This window comes from Sciurus vulgaris (genome assembly GCF_902686455.1).
Source record: "Sciurus vulgaris genome assembly, chromosome: 8".
Classification (NCBI taxonomy): domain Eukaryota; kingdom Metazoa; phylum Chordata; class Mammalia; order Rodentia; family Sciuridae; genus Sciurus; species Sciurus vulgaris.
Window position 1 is genome coordinate 14,990,024 of NC_136468.1, and position 17,409 is coordinate 15,007,432.

A 17,409-nucleotide genomic window follows, 5' to 3' on the forward strand; every position below is an offset into this window, starting at 1 on the left:
AGCTAATTGTTAACCAATCATTGTATTTCATGTAAATAAAAAATCTGGTTGTACAATACAGTGACTGAAATGTGTAAAAATGTAGCAGATAATGATTTGATCTATTTCTTTGTCCAAGGACCAGTGGCCAAAGATTCTTTTTATCTTCTTTTTTCTAAATCTACCTGCTGTCTATAGCTTTTGTTAATGAACTTTCCATGACATGTTTATACTACATGTTTATTCCATGGCTTAAAGGGGATTTATCAGCCTTAATTCTACCATTATTTTCTGAGGTGCCCTCAGATGAGGAAAACCTTTTGTACCAATGGAAAAACTTAAGTTCTAAGACAATTACTACAGTAGTTGTGCCTACTCTCAAGCATCTTAGAACTACAGGTTTAGTTTTTGTTGTTGTCATTGTTATTTTTTGCTGAATCAGGAATGAGAAGTGGAAACTGAGTCTGATAGGGTAAGTCTTAGGAAGAAGTCAAATGACAGTAATGGTATTTTCTTCAGAAAGAAGAGTAGCTGATATAATTATGAAGTCTTAGTGATGCGTTATAGAATCTTACCTAAAACTGCTTCTTTCAGAATCTGTAGAGCAGGAGTTTTTTTTCTTCATCTTTCTTAATTGGTTTTAGTTCTTTGACTATTAATAAGAGATGAGTTTTTAAATGATAAAACATTGTTCTGGGAATTGTAGCTTTTATTTCTTCATCCACTTGAAGTGAAGAATAAACTACAGAATTTTCCTTCTTATGTTCTAACAGGCACCAGAAGTAATCAGAATGCAAGATAAAAATCCATACAGCTTTCAGTCAGATGTATATGCATTTGGGATTGTTCTGTATGAATTGATGACTGGACAGTTACCTTATTCAAACATCAACAACAGGGACCAGGTAAATATTTACTATCTCTGGGGGGTTTATTTTAGTATTTGTATAAAAGCTCCAGTTAGTTATAGAAAGGGAGTGTTGAATTTTGGGTAAGCCTAAAGGATCACTCTCTTGATCTTTGTGACCAGTTTTAGAAATCTGTGCACATTTGGGATAATAGCAGCATGTAGTAAGGCTTTTTCTCTGAAATTCTGGTGCAGTGGAGTGAAATTCCTGATTTTGTGACTGAAAACTAGAGACACAATAGATAATACCTCATGTTGCTTGACCAGAGTTCAAGTAGAAAAATGATCTCTGCTACCACAGTACCTAGGTTTAAGCCTTTTACTCTGTTGAGGATTGTGCAATCAGAGTAGGTACTTGCTATGAATGTCTTCATCTCAAATTCTTTTAAAACTATTAAGATTTTATTTTTAAAACCATGGAAGGACTATTAAATCAAGCTTTGATTTTTCTATAATAAGGACTTTTTTTTTTTTTTACTTTTCTTCCTGAGTTACTGTTCTCTGTCCCTTCCCTTCTAAAAAGTACAAATACAGCTTCATGTAGCTCTTTGCATTTTCTGTCTTTTCACAATACATTCACATAGGCTTTTAAAACTAACCGAGAAAAGTGAATTATTTTTACCGAAATTGTCTTAGGTACCTCAGCATTTAAAAAGCATGTGTAGGGAGACAGAAATTCCAGCATTAAACTATTAATATATTAGAAAACAGTGGTTGACAGTGTAAACTGTAATTTTAAAATATTTAGATTTTTTGCTATGATTTGCACTAGAATTACCTGAGAAATTGCTTATAAGTGGAGACACCAGAGCAGATTCTGATTGCTTACTGGAGGGTCCAAGCACCTGTTTTTAATGCTTCCCAGGTGATTCTGACACATACCAATGTTGAGAATTCTCAGCCAGAGAATGAAAACAAAAAAGTGTGAACTTATTATGTATTTCATCATGACTTCCCAACCTAATGAAATGATAGATTTTATGTATAAATGTGTTACTTTATTTAAGTGTTTATTTTGTTCAGTAGCTCAACTCTTTTTGGTGATAGCTTTCTCATTCAACTATCATGTGATCCAGCTTACCCTGAACTTTGTGCCTTCTTATTGAATCACTTATTGAATCTGAGTCTTGATTCTTGCTTTGAGCATTTTAAAAATGACTGCATTTCTGCTCAGTTCATCATAAAGCTGAATTTTTAATTCCCATTGGGTGTTTCTAATCACTTCGTTAGCTCTAAAATGTTGAGTCTTGGTTTTGAGTGTTGAATAATATAGAACTTCTGTTTTGATGGTCTGATGTTAAGCCTGCATGAAACTTAGATGGGTGGGTCAAAATACTAGCTAAAGAAAATAATTGAAACACTGTACTTCCTGTACTTGTGACAGATCTAGATCACTGAGGTGACCAATTAGATGATGGCAGTCTGATTAGCAAAATTGTCTCTAATTTGGAAGCATTGTATACTCTATCTTTTACAAAAGTATTTCAAGCATACAGCTTAACACTCTGTGCCATGTTCGCTTTTCCTGAAGGAGGACTAGGGATTTTTAGTTTAGTTTTAGTTGATTGATCACATAGACTATAAATTAAGAAAAATTTGTGAACTTAAGATCTGTCCATTTATTTTAATAAAATAATAAAATTATAACATGGAAATAAATATTAATATTACTATCTCCAAAATATGGATAAAAGCATCCCAGAGTTCTGCACTCATCCACTTCTTGGCATTTTAGGTGCTTTGTCCTCCATGGGAGTATAATAAATGATGTGGCAAGGGCTTACTCTCTGAGAGGAGTGAGTGACCAGCAGAAGGGTAAGGCCTTTACTAGTTAATTCTTTCTAGTACTATAGTTAGAGCCTCTGGAATTTGCCAGCCAGAAACCAAGTTAAGTATTTGCTAAAGGAGAAGGAGGTAAAAGAATGATGTACTCTTCTTACTATCCATTCTACTTCATTGCCCTGGAGCCTATTTTCTTCAAAGGTACTTTCCATGGAACTCCCCATTTTGAAAGCATAATTCGGTCATCCTCAGTGAGGTAACCCCGATTGTTCCACTCATCTTTTCAATTTGCATTTTCTTTAACTTTCTCTTAAAGTGTCCATGGCTTTAAGATTAGACCTCTGTTTGAGAATCCAAGAATAATATTCTCTTTTCCATGGGCCATGGGACAACTGCTTCTTTGCTATACAGTATAGGTACCATTCCTCTGCACTCTCACCATACTCTTAGGTAGCAGGTTTTGTCTTTAAATAGAAAGCAGGAAAAAAAAAAAAAAAATTGAAAGCAGGGCTCTGGTAAATCAATATGGTGCATTGGCAGGCATGGCCTCAAGATCTACGTTACATGGTCATTTTATCTCCCTATGTATTTTTTTTTTTAATTCCCAATTATGAAAATCAGATCTAAAAATCAGATTATTTACTAAAGTAAGTCCCTTGGCTGTCTGAGAGATGACCATTTCTATTACTTTGCAAAGTAGTACACCATTTCTTCTTTACTTTTCTTAGTGCTGAACCAGAGAAAACACTTTTTCTCTTTTGTTTTACTCTCTCATCCCATTTTCCTCTCTGGTCTCCCTATTCTTCCCTCTTTAAGCGTAGCTTCTCTGCTAAATTGGGATTCATAATGGGCTCATCTAAGCTAAGCATATTGAATATATCCTCATGGCTTTCTTTTCTTGGAACAGAAATGCTGTGTCTTTTTAGGGAAAATAATAGATAACATATGTGAGTTATTTTACATATATTCCAGTTATTGGTGTATAACAAACCACCCAGAATGTAGTGACTTAAAATCATTATGAATATACAATCAGGCTGCTCCCAGTAAGGAAGGTTTATCTGTTTAGATGGTATTGACTAGAACAGCATGACTGGATGTTAAGGAGATCTTCTTCCAAAATGGTTCATTCACATGCCTGACAAGTTGGCGCTAGCTCTCAGCTAGTTGGGGTCATGGATTAGGGACCACACTTTTTTACACGGACCTTCCCTTAAGGAGCTCTCCAAGCTGCTTGTTCTTTCTCATAGCAAGTTACCTGGGTTCTAAGCATAGGATCTCCAGAAACAGGAAATGATAAGTACCAGTGTCTTAATCAATACACAAATTACTTTAACAGAAAAAGGTTTTTTAATATCTACTACATACAAAGCACTGTGGAATATACAGACATTCAAAGACGAAGAAAGCACAGCCTGAACTCCCAGTGGAATGTAGAGTTCTATTGAGGCAATATAGGGAATGATGTTGAAAATGGATTGATAAAGGGTAGGGTACCTGTGAGAAGTGCTGATTGTGGGTTGCAAGTAAGAACCAGTCCCAGGTTTCAAGCTAATGGATAGATTTTGTGCATGTGTGCCATGAAGATTTTCTTGAATTATATCCAGGAAAAACATCCTTTTCCCTTCCTGCTGTGTCATCATCACTCAGCTCCCCAACCCCAGCAGCAAAGGTCACCTTGCCTTGTACTCCACAAAAACTAAATTCATTGGGGCATGTAAAAATATGAGACTTGTCTTTGATTTCTTTCTCACATCCCTTCTGGAATTCAGGTTTTTGTAAATTTTTGCCATCTCTGTGAATGCCTTTAAATTAGCATCTCAAAAGTTTTAAGTTTAAGTAATTGCTAAGAATGTTATTTTCAATGTGTTCAGTTAAAATTTTAAGACTGGTATAACCCCGTCTTTTGAAAGTTTTTTTGTTTTTGTGTTTGTATTTGTGTTTGTACTAGGGATTGAACCGAGGGACACTTTACCACCGAGCTACATCCCCAGCCCTTTTTTTATTTTTTATTTTTTATTTTGAGACAAGGTCTCACTAAAGTTGCTTAGGACCTCACCACATTGCTGAGGCTGGCCTCAAACTTGTGATCCTTCTGTCTCAACTTCCTGAATTACTGGGATTAAAGGCATGGGCCACCACACCCTTCTACCCTTTTTAAAATATACCAGGGGCTGGGGATGTAGCTCAGTGGTAGAACACTTGCTTAGCATGCTGAGGTCTTGGATTTGATCACCAGCACGAACAAAAAAAAATTAAATGTATCCAATAAAATCTAAAATCCATAGCAATTTGATCTACAATCACTTATTTTTAAAAAAAATAACTCTACATTAATTTTTTGAGCTTTGATGTGATTCCTTTTTTCTTTAAACTATTTGTAGTGTTGTTTCCCTCTCCACATAATTCTACCCTGTATGTAACACATTTCTATGCTTTAAAATTTTTTATTGATTATTCACATTACTTATTATAATAATATGGGTACAAATTTATTTTGTTTTTTACGTTTTTATTATTATTTTTATTTAGCTTTTAATTTTTTACAGACTGCATTTTGATTCTTTGTACACAAACGGGGTACATAATTTCCTTTCTATGATTGTAAATAATGTAGGTTCATACCATTCGTGTAATCATATAATATGGGTACAAATTTAAACTGAGAACTTTAAAATTTTTTTCTATGTTTTGGGTTGTTGATTTTTTTTAAATTCTGAATTATGACATTGTTAACAATTTTTAATATATAACTGATAATAAGTTTTGATTAATAGAAACAGTATAAAATTTTATTGAAATGTGTATCTTAATAACACTAGACTTTTATTTGCCCTTCAATTAATTTATATATCTGTAGGTAAATGTGATTTTTTTTTTTTTTAGTAGAATGAGCTAGGGCTTAATATTGATCTTTTTCCTTATCATATTTTTAAAGAGGTAAATATTAAGAAAACTTAAAATGGGAAAGGTAGGAGTTTTATTATAGCTATATGCAGAATTTCATAGTCCCCAAGACCAAAAGGTCACTGAAAATTCTCTGAGTCTGTTGTACTCACAGTTATAATTTATTCCAATGAAGGAATGCAGGTTAAAATCAGCCAAGGGAAAAGATACATGGGAACAGAGTCCAAGAACATTTATCATGTGGAACTTCTAGCTTTCTTCTTCCAGTGGAGTTGTGGACAGTACTAAATTTCCTGGTGGTGGTATGTGACAATACACATTGTACATTGCCAGCCAGGGAAACTTCCTGGGCCTTAAGAGTCTAGAGTTTTTATTAGGATTTGGTTTCATAGATGACTCTTGTGTAGTTGACCTCAGTTTCCAGCTCCTCCAGGGGTCAGGCTGATATTAAATGATCCAAAGCCCTTTCTGTAAGTCTCATTGTTAGCATAAATTGTCTGATATGACCCAGAGTCCCCAGAGAAACAAGAGAGAACATCCCCCACACTTAGTGATTACTTACCAAGAGCAAAGGGCAAAGGCCAATTCTATTTTTGGGCATACCATATCACTCAGTTATTTGAACTCATTCCTAGATTATGCCAAAAATTATGCAGTAACTTTTTTTGGTATTGGGGATTGAACCAAGGGAGCTCAACCACTGAGTCACATCCCTAACCCTTTTTATATTTTTCTTAGAGATAGGGTCTCACTTAGTTGCTTAGTGCCTTGCCAAGTTGCTGAAGCTGGCTTTGAACTTGCAATTCTCCTGCCTCAGCCTCCCAAACTGCTGGGATTACAGGGATGTGCCACCACACCCAGCTATTATATAGTAATTTCTTAAAAATTATTTTAATGATCAGTCGACAATTTTGTTGTCAACTTTGGAAACCAACTTTGATCCAAAAGGGGATTATTATTTACTCATTATAGCTCAGTTGGATGATTATATTTGGAAATATCCCTTTGATTCCTCCAGAGTTTTCACAACCTAGAATAATACATACTATAATTAGATTCTATATGGATGAAAGGTAAGCCTTTTTTGTAAAGTAGGACAGTTCCAGCAGGGGAGAAAAGGAAAAGAGGGTAAGATTTACACTTTGACCTGAGTTGAGTGGTTCTTGGGCAAGTCAGTTATTTGAAAGGGAATGTAGGTAAGTAGATTAGAAATTAATTCCCTTAAAACTACTGTGTCTGTTTACTTCTGGTAGAGTCTTCATGTAGCCTCAGGGATCTTTTACCCTAGTTTGAAGAATACAGTTTATGACATGGCTAATCAATGAGCAAAATTTTGTCATTCGCCTTAAGAAGTTGTTAACTTAAACATTCAAAACCTATTGGATACAGAAGATTGTTAAATGTTGGAGACAGAGATAGTACAGATTTTAAAAAGAAAAGAGAATAGGGCATAGTGGCACATGCCTGTGATCCCAGCAGCTCAGTAGGCTTAGGCAGGAGGATCACAAGTTTGAGGACAGCTGCAGCAATGTAGACCCTCAACAAGTTCACAAGACCCTGTCTCAAAAATAAAAAGTAAACAGAACTAGGGATGTAGCATAGTGATAAAGTGCCCCTGGTTCAGTACTCAGTACCAAATAAATAAATAAATAATACAAATAAAGAAGAAGATAGGCATATATATGAGACATAATCCCTGCCCTATAAGGACCCATAGTTTCATTGGGGAATTTACATAGTCACAAAAAGATTAATAACTGTATAATGAAATAAAAGTTATAACAGCTGTTGGTGGGAAGGAGGGAGTTTTCATTTCTTGGGGTGAAAGGAGAGGTATGATGAGCAAGATTAATTTTAGTTAGGCCTTCAATTCACCTGGATTTCACATGCGCATGAGAAGGAGCTGAGGCCGTATAAATTTGGTTAAATATTTCTGTTGGAATGGTCTTACCCTATTTGTTTATTTGTTTATTTATTTATTTACTTAGTACTTGAGATCGAACCCAGGGTGACTTTACCACCGAGCTATATCCACAACATTTTTTTATTTTTGAGACAGGTGTTACTAAATTGCCCAGGCTGACCTTGAACTTATGATCCTCCTCCTACCTCAGCCTCCTAAATCACTGAGATTGTTATAGGATTATTATTAATTATTACAGATTATTACAGTCACCATGCCCAGCTCCAGATTCTTATTATATAGCTGTATTATCTTGGACACATTCTTTGATTCATTTGGGCTTTGGGTTCCTAATTTGTAAAAAGGTTTGATACCTACATTGTTAGAATTATTTTGAGCGTTAAATTAGATAACATCTATAATTGAAGTGTCCCAGAGTTTTTTTGGCCTTTCAGGGCTACCTTTTCCATTGATAGCCAAGTTACTATGTCTGAACTGCTGTCATCTATGAATGTAGGCAATCCAGACTGTTTCTCAACTTTGAAGACCGCTTTGTTAAGTGCTTTATTTTTTCCTGGTTGTTGCTATGGTCACCTTTCTCTCCAAGGTGTTATTCCAAGTTCCTGCTAGAATCCTGAGACTCTTTCCTCCATTAATGTATGATTCATCCTCACTTCAGAAGAGGGCAAAATGGAAGAAATCTGTGTTCCCCTCAATATCTCTTCCCAAGCCTCATCCTTTTAACTGTACCATAGAGATCACATTGCAACTAAAACTTTACTTTAGGCTCATAGTTAACAAGGGTTATTTGACACCAACCAGGAAATAAGATATTAAACTTGAATATATCTAAAATTCATCAACTCTGCCCAGAAGGTGGTCTTTCTTACGAGTTTCCTCTACCCTTGCATCTATTCTAGCCATCTTGGACCTGTTCCCTCTAAGATCAAAACTCCCTCTCTCAAGGTCCTCTCTTCCCAGAGTTCCAAGACTCCTAACACCTGTTTCTGTCCGCCCTTAAAAGAACTGAAAGGCTTCACCTTCTCTTCTCTGGAGGGAGGCTGTGGTTCTAAGGTCCTGTAACCAAATGCTACACATATACAAAGGAGTTAGTAGCCTAATGCCCAACAATTAGGGCAAGTACTCAGTAACCCTTTTTTTTAAGGAAGGAAGAAACACTATTAGCTCTGTGTGTTTCACAGTTACTGTCAGTGGGAACATGACAGTATAAGGAGAGACTAGAAGCACAGGGATTAAGAGCCCTTTGTGCAGCCCCAGGTCATGAAGATTTCAACTTGCAGCCCATTAGGTATGAGTATTCTACAGTCTGAAGTATGGGCATCCAAATACTAGCAGTGTTGGTTTTTTCAAAGCATAATGTATGTTTAGAAAAGTACAAATGTCTTAAGTGTGGAGCTTATTGAATTTTCATTATTTGTGTATTTTAACTTATATAAAAGGTTTTGTGATTTGCCTTTATTTTTCTCTCCAGATAATTTTTATGGTGGGACGAGGATACCTATCCCCAGATCTCAGTAAGGTACGGAGTAACTGTCCAAAAGCCATGAAGAGATTAATGGCAGAGTGCCTCAAAAAGAAAAGAGATGAAAGACCACTCTTTCCCCAAGTAAGAAAAAACTTTGTGCTAATAAAAGAATAGCCTAACATTCAGAGGCAGATTTTTGAGCACTCCATAAAGCACAGTTTGTATTTCATAGGTTTAGATTCTATGTGCCTATGTGCAGCCTCCAGATAGGTAAACACATGATGATTACTTTATGAAAGTCAAGCAGAAGTTTGAGATCCTAACACAAACATTCAGAACTGCATTTATCTAACAATTCTCAAACTTTTTGGTCCCAGCTCTTTTTATACATTTAGAAATCATGAAAGACCCCCAAGCACTTATGCTTACTTATGCTTATGTAAGCACTTTTGCTTACATAAGTAATAAATACTATTTTCCAAACCAAAATAATTATAGTGGGAAAAATGGTATTGTTTTACATTCTTTTTCAGATGTCTTTAAAAAAAAAAAAAAAAAAAAAAACTGGATTTTTTACTTTTGTATTATGATGCAATTCGAAATCTTGACTTGTAAAATGACAGTAAAAAGGCAAATAATAGGGTTGGAGATATAATTCAGTCAATATAGTGTTTGCCTCAAATGCCCAAGACCCTGAGTTCAATCCCCAGCACCACCCAAAAAATAATAATAATAATAATAATAATATCTTAATATTGTTACGAAAATAGTTTTGACCTGTGGACCTTTTAGAGGTCCACAAACCATACTTTGTGAATTGTTGCTTGTTCTTGATGATAAACGGGTTACAAGCTTCCCTTTTGTACTGTCTTTTTAAGGGAAATGCCCTCCAGGGACAGAAAGAAAAAGCAGTGAGAGCGATCTGCTTTTCATGATTCTTTATAACTATTCATTGCTTTTTTATCTTTTCCTGTCGTGAGGCTAAAGTTAATCATCTTTAGTAAGCCACAGAAACAGCCAGTGTGGTGTCACTTACTTGGGAGGCTAAGGTAGAGGGATCACTTTAACCTTGGAGTTTGAGGTCAGCCTGGGCAACATATCTAAAGTCCACCTCAAACAAAAATCAAGAAAGAAAAAAAGAAGTAAGCATCACAAAGAACTGAAACTAAGGTAACAAGTTTAGAGCATTTAGCTGTAATAGATGTTATTATATAAATGCAGCATTTTCTTATGCTTAGGAACTTCCTGATAACGCTGTGTAAATACACCATGACAAATCAGAAGTTTCAAGTGGGAAGTGTTAACTCCCATAGTTAATCTGTCATCATCATTGCTGGGACGTTTCTTTGTGGACCCTCATGCCTTTGAATATCAGTCCTAATTGGGGTACTTAGATAAGTCACCTTTACGGAAGTGAGATTCACTCATCTTTTATTTTTTATCCCCAAATTTGTCTTCTCTAAAGAGTTAAAGAAGGTAGAATTGATGGTTGTAGCAAAAGTTAAGGGTTGCCTCAGAAAAGGAGGAGGAGGCTAGTGGTTAAATGGGTAGGTAAATGTTTTATGTTCTAGGACTCTGAGTTACTACTACTTTGAGAAAGAATTTTGGGATATTTTGGTTTGCTTTGCCTCGCTTTGGCCTGGCTTGGTTTAGTTTTGTTTTTAACTCGGAAAACATCTGGTTTGAGACTATCAAAGTGAAAGACCAAAGTTGAACAGCGGCAGCTTGGCCCAGTACCATGATCTCTTTTTACATCCCAGGTGCTAATGTTTCTTATTTAAAGGGACAGAATTGTTCATACTTCTAAGTATACAATTTCATTCATTTCGTGGTATCAAAAAGTGAAATGCATATGTGAATATGAATTTTCTAGATTAGTGGAGGCTACCCCTTTAAGTATTATATCTAAATTTTCATTACAGGTTTGTTTTTGTTTGTTGTTTTTTCTGTGTGTGTATGTGTGTGTATTTTACTGGGAATTAAACTCAGGGCATTCTACCACTGATCTACAGCCCCAGCCCTATTTTGTAGGTTGTCCCCCACCCCCCTTTGTTTTTTGTTTTTTTGTTTTTTTGTTTTTTTTGATACAGGGTTTCCCCAAGTTGCTGAAGCTGGCCTTGAACTTGGTAATCCTCCTGCCTCAGCTTCCCAAGTAGCTGGGATTACAGGCATGTGCTACCATACACAGCTTGTTAGAGGTTGTCTTTTCACACCATATAATTTTGTGCCACATAAATCCTAAATGGCTACAGATCTATATGTAAAACAATTATAAAATATGAAATCTTTTTTTTTTTTTTTTTTTTTTTTTTTTTTACAGTGCTGGGGATTGAACCCAGGGCCTTATGCTTGCAAGGCAAGCACACTACTGTCTGAGCTATATCCTCTGCCCCTGAAATCATTTTTATAGTGTTAAAGAAGGAAAGGCTTTCCTAAACAAAAGGCAGAAGTTAATAAAGTTTAATGTATATGACTGCATTAAATTTTTTTTAATTTCTACATAGTAAAAAATATTATTGAAAGTTAAAAATATATATTTTTTGGTAAATTTAACCCAGGGTCACTTTACCACTGAGCTACATCCCCAAACCTTTTTTTTTTTTTAATTGTTTTTCTTTTTCATTTTGAGATAGGGCCTCACTAAGTTGCTGAAGCTACACTTGAACCTGCAATCCTGTCTCAGCTTCCCAAGCCACTGGGATTACAGGCATATGCCACCACACCTGGCTATTGTAGCATATATAACAAAGATGAATATTTGCAATATACAAGATAATAAGTAAAAAAGAACTGGCCATGGTGGCACACACCTGCAATTCCAGCAACTCAAGAAGCTGAGGCAGGATGATCAGTAGGGTATATAAGAAATGTTTAATAAGTTAAATTTAAAGACATAAAAATGAAGGTAACTTTGTGTAGATGGCATGGATTATCAGTGAGGAAAACGAAAACAATGAGGAAAATGTGTGTAGTATGATACCAAAGGTAGTGAAGATGGGCTCTGGTTTTATATGTATGTATGTATGTATAGGAAAGGTCCAGAAAAATTTTAACAATGATTATCCCTAGAGGATGGGATTTAAAGAACCTTACACTTTCTGCTTTTTATATTTGTATTCATTTATTCATTCACTTAGACACTAGTGATTAAACCTGGAGGCACATTTATCACTGAGCTACATTCCTAACCCCTGTTTTATTTTGTGACTGGGTCTCACTAAGTTGCCAAGGCTGGCCTTGAACTTTAAATCCTCCTCAGTAACTGTGATTACAGGCATGCACTACTGTACCCATGTAAATTTTAATTTACATGTTTTAGAATTTGCAAATTTTTTATGACATTGCTTACTTCTTTGCCTTCTTATACTAGTCACTAGGGACTGGGGGTATAGCTCAGTTGGTAAAGTTCTTGCCTCGCAAGCACAAGGTCCTGGGTTCAATCCCCAGCAATGCCAAAAAAAGAAAAAAAAATTCCTTACTTTTCTTATACTAGTCACTATAAAATATTGTAGTTTGACTTGAAAAATAGTTTTGGTAGTTCAGAACAGTAATAATAGTAATAATGATAATGACTGCTAAAATTTCATTGAGTACTTTGTGCCTGGCATTGTGCCAAGCCCTTTGTACATGTCCACGATTATAAACGTGCATTATCATGCTGTATACTTTCATATCATGTTTCTTTGTACCTTAAAATATCTGAATTTCTCTGCTTTGTGTATTGTTACCTATTTGTAGAATCCTTCATCCTTCATTTGTCACTTACGAAAAGTGCCACCAGTAGTCTAGGTCAGTGTGGTCTTATTTACATGTGTGTTTTTTTAAAGGATAAGTTGCTCTGTTGTTCTGTTCAGAGTTAGCCATGTGGGGGTGCTCACTTATTATATTCCATCTTCTTTCCAAAAGGGACTTGTGGTCTGTGCCAAACAACTATATAATTGGTTTTAAATTTTTATTATTTACTGATCTAAAATATAAACAAAAGCTCTGAGTTACTTTCCCCATTCAGTTTACAGAAATAAAGGTTGTAGTATCATGGTAGATGGCTTTGTTTTTTTGTTTTTTGTTTTTGTTTTTGTTTTTTAAGGAAAAATACCAGCTTCCATTTTTCCAGGCATTTATAATACTAAAAACAATGAGACTTCAGGTATTTTCTTCTATGAGGAGGCTCTTAAAGATATATCCCACCCAGATTTTCATTCTGCTTTCTGATTTCTTTTTGTTTGTTTGTTTTCTTTTTTCATAGATTCTCGCCTCTATTGAGCTGCTGGCCCGCTCATTGCCAAAAATTCACCGCAGTGCATCAGAACCCTCCTTGAATCGGGCTGGTTTCCAAACAGAGGATTTTAGTCTCTATGCTTGTGCTTCTCCAAAAACACCCATCCAAGCAGGGGGATATGGTGCGTTTCCTGTCCACTGAAACAAATTAAATGAGTGAGGAATTAAAGGCGGGTAGCAACAAAAAGAAAATAAATGGACTTGTGTTTGCTTATATGTTATATTGAACAGGATATTTTTTTCCTTTCTTTCCTTTTTTAAGATGAGCCAAAGAACACTTGTATATTTAAATAATAGGTAAAATTTTTTTCCAGTCTAAAATCCATACCCTAATATTGGATTTAACCACAGGTGAAAACACACAACATGGCTGAAAACTGGCAGTGCCTCATCCAGAGACTTGATTTTCTGTTCTGAGTTTGTTTCATTCAGTTGGTTATTCTAATTAAACCTCAGTTTTCTCATGCAGCTTTTGTTATTAGCTGTCAGTCATCATTAGGGATGCCAGAAGAGATGCTTGTTCACAGGTGAGAAGTTGACAGTAGGTTAGCTTATGTCAGATAGGGCAAACCAAAGCAGATCTAATTTAGGGACCACTGGAATTGAATAATCCTGTTTCTATTCTATTTAATATTTTTTCTATAACTTTCTTTTTACTCCTTTATAGAAAATTTGGATGTTTATCCCCTTAAAGCAATAGACTAAATTTCTTTTAATAAATTATGAGTGCAAATAACCAAAGATATTGCTGAAGAGTGGCGTGTTTGACATGAGTAAAACAGTTTAACTTTGGAATTTTAGTGGGAAAGTGTTACAAATTGGAATTCCTTTTAGATAAATTTTCTTTATATATAAAGGATGTCTTACATAAACAGAAATGCATTGCCCCTTTATTCTTATTCTCATCTTCTTTTCTCAAAAATAACTTCACAGAATTTTCTAAGAACTTTAGCTAATTCTGATTGCCAAATAATCAGGTAATGGGGTTTTTTTTTTTTAGTTATTACTTTAGAATATACTTATCTCTTGTGATCTATATTATAATAATCATCTTATCGTTGTGCATCATAAAATTTCTGTCCCCTTTGTATCCTTTGTCCAGCAAGATTCTGCTCTTGATGAATGCTTGCTCTTTTTTGCATTCCACAACATGAATTTCTTCTAATGCTCACATTTTCTTGTGTACAAAATGACTATAATGTGGCATTCATTCAGTACATTCCTACTGTGATACAAAGGAAATCAAAAAGTAGGGAAGCAGTATTGTGTTCTTATCAAAGATACTGCCATCTCTACTTATAGTCAGTCTCAAAACAAAACCTAGCCTCTTAACTACATCTTCACTTACTCAATTTGGATTTGTGCTAATTTTTTAAATACAGCAGCAGCTGAAAGTTATTCCAGCAGACAGACATCTGCATACATGCTATCCTTCTTCAAAGTCAATAAAGAAAAAAACTGAGAAAATTGTAAATTAATGACAACTTAGTTGTTAAATACCACAGATAAACTTCTGAAACACTTTGTTTGCATAGGTAGCTTTCATCCAGGAAAACCACTCCTTAATAACTGTGGCATACCTTTTGCCCCTCATTTGAATAACTTAAGATAGGCATCATTGCACCAGACCTAGTGGTGCACACCTGTAACTCCAGAGGCTCTGGAGACTCAGGCAGGAGGATCACAAGTTCAAAGCCAGCCTCAGCAATTTATCAAGACCCTAAGCAACTTAGTTCTCAAAATAAAAAGTAAGGACTGAGGATGTGGTTTAGTAGTTAAGCCCCACTGGGTTTAATCCCTGGTACCAAAAAAAAAAAAAAAAAAAAAGATAGGCATTGCCATTATGACTTTATATATTGATTAGTACCTATCAAGATAGTAGAAAATAACATTTTCATATTTAAAAAATAAGAAAAGGATAAAAGAATGTAACATGTAGTAAAACATCAAAGTGAATGATTTCTAAAACCTCCAGTGACTCTAAAGATAGGAGGGGTAATAGTAAACTTGTGTGTATTCACAAAAAGAACAGCAGGCACCTGGCAAAGTTTTTACAAAATTGACTTAGTCTGTGGAGTGCTCAAAAAAGTTTTGGGAATTTCGAAATAAAGATCAAGGGGCTTTTTGTTTTGTTTTTGTTTTTATTTTATTTTTGCATTGCTGAAGGTTGACCCAGGGCCTCATGCATTTAAAGGATCTTTTTATTGATAGAGCTCTTTCTGTCATCTTCCAGTATACCTGCCTCACTTGTTCCTTTCTTACTTTCTTTCTAACACTATCCAGCCCAGGAAACACTACCACCACCACCCCATTCCCCCCATCTACATTTGACTTCTTTCCTTTCTGTCTTGGTCTTTTTGCCAAGTGAGCATTGCTAAACCCTGTTGCGCTACTTAGGAACTCATCGTGTCTATAGACACTGGAGCATGCCTCCAGAGGTTGCATAGTAATTTAATGTCCCTTATATTAGTGGAAGAACGTTAAAAATATGGAAATACGGCAAGTGAGATGTTTAGATCAGAGAAATAGGAATCTTTAGACTTAAATCAGCTTCCCTCTCTATTTGTTGTTTTATGCTAAGCTTTAGATATAGTCTCCAAAAAAGGAAAAACAATTTTTCCTAAGCATATGTGGAGCTATTCTTTCACTCAGTAATTGAAACAGGATACTCATTCTTTTGTAATTGATCATTTCTTTGCTAAGACCTTGCCCTAGATATTTTTTCAGTAAAGTTGATTTCCTTCTTCAGAAGGCAACCTTGTTATAAAATTTGTTTTACATTTAAAAAAAAATTTTTTTTTTCTCCCCCCCGATGGCCTGGGAATTCGAACCGGGGTCCTTGTGCATACTTATTTAGCAAGTGCTCTCCAGTGGGAGCTATTTCTTCAGCTCCACGTTTTAAAATTTTTAAGAGTCATTGATAAGGTATAAGATTTGTTTTGATATAAGTAATTTAAAGACCACAGAATTTAATCACATGCTTCATTCAGGTTTGTTTGTTTTCAGGTATTATAATATTAGCCATTTAAATTCTAAACCAGTTAAAATCATCCTACAGTGTGGCTGTTTAACACTCTAGCCTAAAAGTCCTCTCTCTCAAATGGGTCACTCTCAACTCAAGAAAATAGTCTGCCTTTTCTTATATATTATGAAATGAGTACTACCAGTTATAGTCCTTTTTGAGAATTACTAAAGTATTAAGCATTTCCATAGCACTTTTCATTTTACCAAGTATTCCACCTTCCTCGTGCTGTTTCTCTGTGAATTCAAGCAGCTCAGGGTGTGTATGCCAGAATGTTTCTTATCCTTTTGAAACTGCCTGAAAGGTCATCACAAAAAGTCAATGGGGCTTACTCTGGTTTCATTTGTCCCCTGCAGTGATGGATTTGTATAAGGAATAACCTTTTAGATTTTTCGTAAACTAGTTAACAGAGTCCTTAGCTTTCAAATAAATCATGATATTTGAGGTATCTGAAATCACAAGGTCTTGTTGTTTTTAAAGTCTTTCCAAGTAGTTCTCCGCCCTGTTCCTAAATAAAGTCCAATGGAAAATAAGAGCTTAGGTTATCCTCATCCAGAAAGGAGAAAGAAAAACGTGATGTTTTAGTTTAATTTTTTGATGAGTTCAGGTGATATACCAAGATTTTCAAAAAGTCACAAAAGGTAGCAGATGTTTCACTTCAAATTACTTCACACAACCAGAGTTTCCCCTGAATTCAAGTAAAATAGGTAAGAGGTGGAACCTAGAGATTCCCAGATATGCAAGAAGAAATTAGAATGGGTTTTTTTTTTTGTTTGTTTGTTTTTGTTTTTGTTTTTTCAAAAACAGATTCATCACCTATTATTCCCATCTTTTCTTTAAAATTCTCTGTGATTTCAGGGACATTCATAAAGTCTTATTTTATTGCTTCCTAAACTGTAAGTTCTTTTTGTCTCTTCTACCCACCCACCCAAAATCTGATTATGAAAAAACTGCATTTAATTAGAAGCAGTAGACTTAGTAGGATTATTTTTAGTGTTTGCTTTACTCATATTAGATTTGGAGTTTGTTGATGTTATTCTTTGGGGGTGGTTTATTTTTAAGGCTAATATTTTAAGTTTATAGAATAGAGCAGTGCTCAACAAAATGGAATGTTATCTAAAACTTATTTTCACATTGAATTGTGC

General features: G+C 35.1%; 1 protein-coding gene across 5 annotated transcripts in view; it reads left to right on the top strand.

Moving 5' to 3' along the window:
* BRAF (B-Raf proto-oncogene, serine/threonine kinase) overlaps positions 1-17,409 on the top strand; it is a 181,606-nt gene that overhangs the window by 157,912 nt on the left and 6,285 nt on the right. For 3 of the 5 annotated variants that reach the window (XM_079150111.1, XM_079150108.1, XM_079150109.1), the window contains 3 exons: positions 753-884; positions 8,971-9,105; positions 13,211-13,364. In XM_079150111.1, coding sequence (XP_079006237.1) covers positions 753-884; positions 8,971-9,105; positions 13,211-13,364 — 421 coding nt within the window. Of the gene's footprint in view, positions 1-752; positions 885-2,621; positions 2,702-8,970; positions 9,106-13,210; positions 17,030-17,409 lie in introns of those variants that run through there. The other 2 variants (XM_079150110.1, XM_079150112.1) reach the window with 2 other exon arrangements.